The 11,346-nt window shown below is 37.9% G+C and overlaps 1 protein-coding gene across 1 annotated transcript in view; it reads left to right on the forward strand.

The window, feature by feature from the left end:
• Nucleotides 1–7,022, forward strand: part of EFCAB3 (EF-hand calcium binding domain 3) — a gene marked incomplete at its 3' end in the record, with an annotated part of 59,319 nt that extends 52,297 nt beyond the window's left edge. The window contains exons 12-13 of the mRNA XM_081272018.1: nt 3,794–3,916; nt 6,696–7,022. Of these exons, the coding sequence (XP_081128144.1) occupies nt 3,794–3,916; nt 6,696–7,022 (450 nt within the window). The remainder of the gene's footprint in view (nt 1–3,793; nt 3,917–6,695) is intronic.
• Between the last annotated feature and the right edge of the window lie 4,324 nt (nt 7,023–11,346).

Consider the following 11,346-nt stretch of genomic DNA (forward strand, 5'->3'; position numbering starts at 1 on the left):
CAACCCACTCACAGATTCCCCATGAGAACATAAAAATACTGGATGATATTAAATTAAATTAAATGGCAAACATTACAAAATGTATTTGGCAGGTCACAGCGGTGCACACCTATAATCTCAGCTACTCAGGAGGCTGAGGCAGAAGGATTATAGGTTAGAGGCCATCCTTGGCAATTTAGCAAGACTCTGTATCTAATAAAAACAAAAAAGGACTGGGTATGTAGCTCACTGGGGTTCAATTCCCAGTAAATAAAGTATTCAAATCAAGGAAAATTCTCAAGTTTCAGAAAGCAAGAGAGAGCTGGCACAGTGGTGCACACCTGTAATCCCAGTGCCTTGGGAGGCTGAGGTAGAAGGATCTCAAATTCAAGGCCAACCTTAGCAACTTAGCAAGACTCTGTCTCAAAATAAAAATAAAAAGGACTGGGGATATAGCTCAGCGGTAAGCTCTCCTAGGTTCAATTACCAGTAGCAATAAATACATAAGTTTTTAAAAATGAAAAATAAAAACAAAATGCAAGAGAGAACCTAAAGCCAGAATGACAAGCTCATAAAGTGGCCCTGGGAGTGGCCAGGGAGGGGAGGCAGGTAGAGAACATGGCTCCAGGCCCTCACGTCTAGGGGCTAGGGTAGGGGGAACCATCCAGGATGAGGAAATATGTATCCCTAGAGATAAGCTGGCAATTGAGACCTCTACAAAAAAAACAAATTTTGGAAGGGCTGCCCTCTCAGTGAAAAGAGAAGTAAAAAATTCTACAGAGGCATAAATTTGATTTGCCAAAGCTCTGAATGGAAAAGCAAGTATTTTGTGATAAATTTCAAAGTTGAGATTGTGAAATACATGGATATGCTATCTGAATTTATAATTTCCATATTTGATGAAATCTCTAAGCTTTAAAATTATCCTAAAAACTGTTTTTAGGGTCTGGGGATGTAGTTCAGCAGTAGAGTGCTTTCCCAGCATGAGGCCTTGAGTTTGATCTCCAGCACTGAAGTAAAATTTTATATATATATATATATATATATATATATATATATATATATATATATATATATTAAAAATTTAAAAACTGACTTCAGACTATAGCTACCTTGAGAAGTCTGCCAGACACAAACATATCCAAATCCTAGGAATCACATGGTACACACATACACACACACACACAATTCTTTGGAAGATAGGCAACAATTACAGTCATACAAGGAAATAATCTACTCTGAAAAAGTCAGCAATGAAATAAATAGGAGTAGCATTACAATAATTCAATATAACAGAGTTAATGTCTAAAACACTATTAAAGTAAATACTACTTTTTTCTGGGTCTGATGGCACCTACCTATAATCCCAGAGACTCGGGAGGCAGAGAAAGAATTCAAGTTAAAGGCCAGCCTCAGCAACTTAGCAAGGCCCTAACAATTTAGTGAGACCCTCTCTCAAAATAAAAATAAAAGGGGCTGGGGATGTGACTCAGTGGTAAAGAACACTTGGCTTCAATTCCCAGTACCAATAATAATAATAATAATAATAATAATAATAATAATAATAATAAATTATTATTATTAAATTAAATCTACTCTCTTTAAATAGTTAAAGAGAAATTTCAAAAGGAATAGAAAACCTAATTGGGGGTGGGGGCAGTATACAGAATGGGGGAAGAGGGCTCATTTGAAAAGAACCAAATGGAACTACTAGAGATGAAAAATACAGCATTCAGGGGCTGGGATTGTGATAGAGCACTCACCTAGCACATGTGAGGCCCTGGATTTGATCCTCAGCACCACATAAAAATAGATAAATAAAATAAAGATATTATATCTAACTACAATTTAAAAATTAATATATTTTTAAAATACAGCATTTAATTAAAAAAATAAACAGTAGATTATTTATAGTAAGAAGACTGTGAACTAGAAGACAGAGCTGAGGAACTTACCTAAACTGCAACACAAAGAAAAACTAAAGGAAAAGATAATAAACATGAAGGGTAACATGAGCAATTCCAACAGAATACAAAAAGAGCTCCAAAAGGAAAAAAAATGGAGTGGAGAAGAATCAATATTTGAATAGATAATGGCTGAGAATTACATAAATTCTGATGATTATCTAAAGTGATGAAAAAATTGAATTCTTAGATTAAAGAAAACACTCTGGAGCAAGGTACATAAATGTAAAACCAACTTGAAACACTGCAGTGAAATTAAAAATCATGGAAAAAAACACTTTAAAAGCAAGGGGTTGTGGCTCAGTGGTAGAGTGCTTGCCTAGCATGCATGTGGTACTGGTTTGATCCTCAGCACCACATAAAAATAAACAAATAAAATAAAGGTATTGTGTCCATCTACAACTAAAATATATATATTTTTTAAAAAAAGCAAACATAGAGGACTGGAGATGTGGCTCTGTGGTAGAACACCTGCCTGGCATGCATGGGGTACTGACTTCAATTCCTAGCAACACACACACACACACACAAAGGCATTTCAAGACAGCAATAACAGAACATTAAACCAAATGCAGGGCATTCCTAAGTGTGACCCCTATATAATTGTACAGAACACATGTCCACAAAGCTGGCCCTTAGAGAAAGGAAAAGTGAAGGGATAAGATCCCAGGAAGGACCAGGCATAATGGTTCATGCCTGTAATCCCACAGCTGAGGCAGGAGGATCTCAAGTTCCAGACCAGCCTCAACAATTTAGCCATGCCCTAAACAACTTAGCAAGACCCTGTCTCAAAATAAGAAAGAAAAAGGGCTGAGGATGTGGCTCAGTAGTTCAGCGCCTCTGGGTTTAATCCCAGATACAAAAACAAAACAAAACAAAACAAAAAAAAACCCAGGAAGGAACAAATAGAGAATACAGGATTGAGTTTGCCCTAGGAAATCAGGAAAAACATTCTCATATAAAAGGAAAAAATAAAAAAATAGTTAAAGGATGGAGAAATCATAGGGTAGGCAGAAGAGTTAAGAGAATTCATGTTAGATAGCCTTAAAGAGACAAGATCAGCCAGGCATGTTGGCATACAATTAATTCTGGCTACTCAGGAGGCTGAGGATCACAAGTTTGAGGCCAGCCTGAGCAATTTAGTAAGACTCTACCACCAAATTAAAAATAAAAATGGCTGGGGATGTAGCTCAATGGTAGAGCAGTTGCCTAGCACATGCAAAGCCCTGGGTTTAATCTCCAATACCATAAACAAACAGAAAAAGAGCCAAAATCATCAGTTGAGAAAGTTTGAAGATCTGGCTTCCAGCAGCCACTATGATAAGAGTGAATGAAGAAAGAGAATGTCAAGCAGTACTAAAGGCCTGGACAGGACTACATGATAAGACATTTTCAAAAAGAGCAAGCAGTATATGTAATTTTCACTAGCAATTGTTCAATAGCACAGTACAGGGGAAATAGCCATGGGTTGCCTGTCAGAAGTCTGGAAGTAATAGAGGTGGTACTCTGTGGAGGGTACCTTCATTTTGGGTGCTTGTAATAGCTTGGGACGTTTGGGTCAAGATGGAGTTGGCTCCTCTTTATTCTCCATATCTAGTCAATAAGCCATCTGATCTGTATTTCTCTTATGAATAGGTTTTGTCATTATTAAAGAACCTTTACTAAATATCCAATTTACATGTGGCACTATTCTAGGGGCTCCAACACAACTGACAAATAGTTTAACAATAACCTTATAAATCATATGCCAATTCTCTCATACTGAAATATATTTTGTTTATTTTATCTTTATGTATGTATAATTCAAACTACAATGTATTACTAATCTTCTTTTTTAAATGTACATAAAGGCAGCAAACATAAAGCCTGTGAACATTTCTTCAAACTATTCAGATGACATCCTTGCCATCAATCAAATACTCAAGAAAAAGCACAGATGGACAGTGGCTGATGCAGCTGCTATTAAACAGCACGTGAGTATTCATAGTTGAATGCCTTCCCAGCCACATTAACAAAAATATTTTCCATTTCAATACTCTCCCATAAACCCAAGAGCATTTTTATCTGCTCCCTGTCTTTAAAATGAAACAAGATAGAAAGATGATCATGGTGATATACATATGTAATCCCAGCAACTTGAGAGGCTGAGACAGGAGGAGCATGGGTTCAAGGACAGTCTGGGCAACTTTGCAAGACTCTGTCTCAAAATAAAACATAAAAAGGACAAGGGATGTAGCTCAATGGTAGAGCACCCTTGGGTTCAATTCCTAGTACAAAAAAAATTAAAATGAAACACGATGGTTTCTCATTTGTATCCACTGTAATGATAATATTTTTTGCTCTATAATCAAACAGATTCAAATGTTAAATGTTAGGATTCATCCTGATAATCACCTAAATAGGTATACCTAGCATCGGTTCTATAACATTCATTTGTTTCATGATAGAAATATCAAACAAATTAAGGTAATAAATCCACTATCACCATGAGTGATGTACTCAGAATTGAGATGAATGAAAGCATCATCATTATAGCAACTAACAATGTTAACAATAGCTTAAAGGTACTCTGCAAGTGCTAGACACAGCACTATACAAATATTCTACAAGTGCTCTACAGGTACTGATTCATTTAATTATCACAACAACTCTTTGAGACAAGTACTGTTATTATTCCTTGTCATTTTACAGATGTGCATAAAAAGGTTAAGGCACTAAATTAGTAAGGAACAGATTAAGGATTATAAACATGGGGAGAGTGGCTCCAGAATAAACACTTTTAACAACTCTATGCTTCCTGTCTAGTTTTATGTCCTAACTTTTAGCAATTTATATACCCCACAGAGAAAGAGCAGGATATAATTACTTTTTGCCACTTCTTTTCTGCATTTTGTGTGTGTGTGTGTGTGTGTGTGTGTGTGTGTGTGTGTGTGTTTGGGCCATACTAGGAATTGAACCCAGAAGCTCTCTACCAAAGAGCTACATCCCCACTTCTTTTTATTTTTTTGAGACAGAGACTCACTAAGTTGCCAAGGTTGACCTTGAATTTGTGATCCTATTGCCTCAGCCTCCTGTCCCTCTGCACTTGATACTAACAATCAAGCTCTCCTCGGCTTGGGTTGGGATAAATGAACTCTGTGTGTTCTGTAGTACACGCCACAGAAACAGAGGAGCGAGCTCCCAACAGTCTCATCGTGGTACACACGCACACTAGAGTAAAAGGAAGCTGCATATAGCTAGAGGCCTCCATCCCTGGGGCACCAACTGCCCCAAGGGCTAAGAAGCTTGAGATCAAATAGTTTGGCATCCTTGTAATCCAGTCACAGCAGAACACTGGCATCTCTGTATCAGGTAAAGGAATAGCTAGAGTGACATTCTTTGAGCTATTTCAACCTACCTTCCTTGTTTCAGCCATCACCCATATAATGATACTTAAATTTGTCCCAAACCTAGACTTTTTTCCTGTACTTTGTCTCAATGATCTACCTGAAAAAAGTTCCACCTCTATGCTGTCTCATAGCACATAAAATTCAACATGCTCTAACCGCTTCTCATCTTCTGCAGCAAACTGGCTCTACCTAGGAATTCTGTATCTCAGTTGTTGATACAGAATCCACTCAATCACTGAAGCTTTAACGCCAGGAACTATCCTTAATTTTTGCATTTTTCCTCATTCCACACATCTACCAGTCACCAAACCCATCCTCTCATTCTGGGGAATTTTTTAAATCTATCTTCATCCCATCCCTATTACCTCTGCCTTAGTTGAGGCCCTCCACAGGTCTCACCTGTATAACAGCCTCCAGCCCACTATCCTTAGCCATGTAGCTGCTCCCCTCCAACCAATCTCAACACAGCTACCAATAATCTAACATGAAGATCCAACCAGGTCACTATCCTGCTAAAATGCGAAGGCTTCCCTCTCAGCCATGGCAGCCTTTTTCAATTTTCTACTAAACACACTGAAGGATTTATTTCATTACAACATGATTTTCACAAGGAAATGACTCTCCCCACCCATACTGAATCACTGATTTATAAGATTAAGTTTTAAGAGTCTGCTGATTCTCCATTGTCACTCCATCCCTCCCACATTTTTTCCGGTATTGGGGATTGAACCCAGAGGCATTGTACTACTGAACAACATCCCCAGCCTTTTTATTTTTCACCTGAGGCAACGTCTTGCTAAGTTGCCAAGGCTGGCCTCCAACTTGTACTCCTCTTGCCTCAGCCTCTGGAGTCACTGGGATCACAGGCGTGCGTCACCATGACCAGCTTTCCCTCCCACTTTCAATGTGACACTCCAGCAATACCAAAGTGCCCTGAATCCTCTGATCAATTCCAGAATGCTGACTGTATTTCAGCCTTTGTTTGTTCTGTCTCCTCCCTAGAACACCTTCCCATTACCACTCACTCCCTCAATATTACCAAATACTTAAGGACTTAGCTTAACTCTTTTCCCTGGTTCTCCTGTTTTAGGAGATATAATTGGTACTCAATTCAACCTATCTCCATCCCATACTTCTCCTTATTTTAGTCCATTATATTTTTATAAAAGTTCTTATTATCTCATTATTCCTAAGCAACACATTTTGATTGTCCAGCAACTCTTAGCTCAAATGTCCTTAAGAGGCACTACCTAATGTACAGACTCAATGATTCTCAAATACATAACTCTTGGGCTACTATGATTGTGGTCCACAGGTCAAAGATATTTGGCAGTAACTACAGTAAACTATGTTCTCATTGCAGGTAAAGAGAGCTACAGAAAACTATAATTTAGGAGTTGCCCTTGCACATCGGAAAGAAATGTTAAATCTCTGGCAGAAGATACGAGGGGATCTGATTGGAATAGACACTAACAATGAGTCCTTTTATGACACCTTTTCTACTTATACATGGTCCTGGAATGTTTGCCAAGAATTACTTTCTCCTAAGGACTTACAGTTATATGATGCCTACACCAATAAAAATTTCCCATTTAACTCCGGATTCTCTTCCGGATCAGATGTCAGTGAATGTGACAGAGACACAGGAAGAAAAAGAAAACGGAAAGGTTTTAGAGTGTTTCAACAATGAAATTTCTACATTTCCTAAACAACTCATCAAAAACTACTTTTTCAGTTATCAAAATTATGATTTCTTGCTTTTGTCTAGTACATTCTTAGCAGCTGGAAATTTTGCCATCTTTTGGATTCTGACCAGTAAAAATCTTTAAGTCATAAAATGGTTTCCTTTCCTAAATCTTTATTTCCAGCTACACTCTGCTGCCCCCACCTGGCATAAAACTGCCAGGGCCTCAGCATGAAAGTTCAAAAAACAGGTAAGCATCTGAGTGACTAACTATAAAAGGGAACTAGTTTTTTTTTTAATTGCTTTTATTTTAAAAATACATGACAGCAGAATGCATCACAATTCTTATTAGGCATATAGAGCACATTTTTAATATCTCTGTATATAAAGTATGTTCACAGCAATTCGTGTCTTCATACATGTACTTTGGATAATGATGTCCATCACATTCCTCCATCATTGCTAACCCCCGACCCTCCTTTCCCCTCCCACCCCTCTGCCCTATCTAGAGTTCATCAATTCCTCCCATTGCTCCCTCTCCCTACCCAACTATGAGTCAGTCGCCTTATATCAGAGAAAACATTCGCCATTTGTTGTTTTTTTTTAATATACTTTTAGTTGTAGATGGCACAGTACCTTTATTTTATTTACTTATATTTATGTGGTGCTAAGGATAGAACCCAGTGCCTCACACATGCTACGCAAGTGTTATACCACTAAACTACAACCCCAGGCCAGGGACTAGGTTTTCAAATGTACATGGAAGTGGTTAGACGCAGTGCATGACAATAACCCTTCCATTTCAGGGAATAATGTCACCGCCACCACCCCCCCCCCCAGAGGAATGGTGATTAAATTTGGATGTTCCTAATTGTCCTTAGCCACATACCTGTCTCTTGGCTTGCTCCTACTCATAGCTGATCTCATCTATTACCTTTGCTACTAAAGAACATATCTAATGAAGAAACAAATATATAACTATAATACAAGTTATTGGGAAGACTGTAATTTTTATTGTGGTAAAATGAACATTACATAAGGGCTGGAGTTGTTCTCAGTAGTAGAGCACTTGCCTAGCATGAGAGAGGCACTGGGTTTGAACCTCAGCACTACATTAAAAAATAAATAAAATAAAGGTATTGTGTCCATGTATAACTAAAAATATTTTTTAAATGTACATTATGTAAAATTTCCTATTTTAATAATGTTTAAATGTGTATCATCATATCTGTTACATTTTTATTCTTCCTAGTTCCACTCATTTCCCCCCCTTTTGGTAACAGAGATTGAACCAAGGGGTACTCAACTACTGAGCCACATCCCCAATCTGTTTTTTGCTTTTGAGACAGGTCTTGCTAAGTTGCTGATGCTGCCTTTGAACTTGCAATCCCTCTGCCTCAGCCTCCTAAGCTACTGGAGGTATGTGCCACCATGCTCAGCTCTACTCTTATAGTTCTTAGAGCATTTTTTTCCCCTATGGTTCTTGAGAACTGATCATAGACAATTTTGGGATTGTACCAACATTAATCAACTTTTTTTTTTTTGGTAGCTGGGATTGAACTCAAGGGCACTTCACCACTGAGTCATATCCCCAACCCCTTTTATTTTTTAAAACATGGTCTCACTAAGTTGTATAGGGCCTTGCTAAGTTGCTGAGGTGGTCTCAGACTTTCAATCCTCCCGTCTCAGTCTCCCAAATCCAAATTACAGGTGTGAGTCACTATACCCAGTTTATACTAACCTTTTAATATACAGTCAAGATAGCAAAAGTGTTGTTTCCAAAGCTAATTCTGATCTAAAAATGTAAGGGAAGAGATACTCTATTTGTAAGAATTATCCAAGAGAATGATTTGCAGGTGTGTGGCTAATCCACCCCAATCATCATATGGTACAAATGCTCCCCCACCATGCCACCCAGTGTTGGGGACCTAACCCAGGGCCTCAGGCATGTTAGTCAAGTTCTCTACCACTGAGCTACCTCCTCAGCCCCATACAATCAATTTAATAAAAGGCAGAGATCATCTAATGAAGAAAAAAATATATAACTATAATACAAGTTATTGGGAAGACTGTAATTTATTAGTTATTAATAATTAATAAATTTTTATTTTTATTAATTATTTATCTTTATACATTCTCAGTTTGGAGTTAATAAATGGAAAGAGGGAGCTAAAGCTAATCCTCTGAATATTACAGTTGCTTTAAATTTATGTAGATCATGATCAGTCATGAATCATTTGCAAGGTAATTCCTATTTTGGGGTTTATTTTTTTTTAATTTTAAGTTGTTGATGAAACTTTATTTATATGCAGTGCTGAGAATTGAACCCAGTGCCTCACACATGTTAGGTAAGCACTCTGCCACTGAGCTACATTTCTAGCCCCTAGAGGTTTCTTGAACAGTAGCCAGGTTCATATTTACTGAAAAAGATGCAAGACCAAAAAACTAAACACTAATCTAGAACAAATGTGGGGTTTTTTTGTTTGTTTGTTTGTTTGTTTTGTTTTTGGTACTGGGGATTGAACCCAAGTTTGCTTTAACACTGAGCTATACCCCCAGCCATTTTAGTTTCTGTGTGTGTGTGTGTGTGTGTGTGTGTGTGTGTGTGTGTGTTAGTTACCAGGGCTTCACACTAGTCAAGAGCTCTACCACTAAGCAACATCCCCAACACTTTTTATTTTATTTTGAAACTAAACTGCCCAGCTGTCCTCAAATTTACAATCATCCTGCCTTAACCTTGTGGTTTACTGGGATTATATGCATGAGCCACCATTCCCAGGTAGAACTAATGCTTTTTACATCATTGTTCTAGAAAAATATGATCCAGAAAAAGGGAAAGACATGTTTAATACTGATAAGGACAGTGGATTATAACATAAAATTATAAAACTCCAGGAAAAAGTAGTGAAGGTAGTGAAGACCTCCCAAAACAATTATGAAAATAGCATTAAAATAATTGTGCTCCCCCAAGTATTAAAAAATCTAAATATATTTTCAAGCCAGGCATAGTAGCACATAACTGTAGTCCCAGCTAGTCTGGAGGCTGAGGCAGGAGGATTGCTTGAGCCCACAAGTTCAAAGCTAATAATCCCAGAAGCTCAGAAGGCTGAGACAGGAGGTTCACAGGTTCAAAACCAGCCTCAGCAACTTAGCAAGGCCCTAAGCAAATCAGTGAGACCCTGTCTCTAAATAAAATATAAAAAGGGGCTGGGGATGGTGTTCAGTGGTTAGTGTTCCTGGGTCCAATCCCTGGTACCAAAAAAACAAAACAACAATAACAAAAAAACAAACAAACAAACAAAAAACAAGTTCAAGGCTAGCCTTGGCAACATAGCAAAACCACATCTCAAAAAATACTAAAGAAGCTGAGCATAGTGGTGCATGCCTATAATACCAGCAACTTGGGAGCCTAAGGCAGAAGCTTAAGCCTAGGCAGCTTCGTAAGACCTTGTCTCAAAATAAGAAGACATAAAGACTGGGGATGCATCTCAGTGGTACGGTGCCCAGGAGATTAGTCCTCAGTACCACAAAAAATAAATAATGTTGTTAAACTAGGTTTTACAATTACCTAGGGCTACTAGAAGAATGATCTGGCTCTGTGAAACTTAAACAGAGCAAATTAGGACATCAGGATCCTTCCCCAGTCATTCTTCCCCAGAGCTCATGCTTAAACAGCCCAAAATTCTGACACGAACTGAAAGAAAAGCGTGAAATAATTAATTATCCTTGTCCTGGGTTAACACATAAGGAACAAGAGTTATTAACCTTCTTCACAAGCTTTGAACCCATAACACTAGCTGAGCTAGAAGAGTTCTCATTACTCACCACCAGAGGGACCCTTAGCTCCTCTGAAATAGTGTTCTCAATACAGTCACACAGAACTCCCAGCGTGTATTCCAAACTTCTTCTGAACAATTATTTCAGATTCTTCAAAAGATTCTGTTGTACAAGCCAACCAAAGATAATTCTATAAAATTGAGTTTAGGATATTTTAAAACATCTTACAAAAAAGACCCAAACTGTTGAATATTTTAAATGACTAATTATTGGAACTTATAGAATACCTGCCAACAAATACAGAAAAGGAGCTCTCTGCAAGAAAATATGTGGTGGATCTATCCCCAAATGCATCTACCTGTAGAGCCACGACTCCGCCAACATGATTGTGTCCCTCTCACAGCTAATTTAAACAGTGCAAGTGGTATAATTCTAAACCATCAGATTGACCTTGGTCAGATCCCCAACTTGCTAGACTAGATTTTAGGCTCCTAATGAGTTTATGTAAAACAGAAAAAAAAAATGAAATGCCTTTATTCGATGGTAAATTTAG

The sequence above is a fragment of the Spermophilus citellus genome (assembly GCF_964194105.1).
Source record: "Spermophilus citellus genome assembly, chromosome: 17".
In the NCBI taxonomy this organism is placed as follows: Eukaryota; Metazoa; Chordata; class Mammalia; order Rodentia; family Sciuridae; genus Spermophilus; species Spermophilus citellus.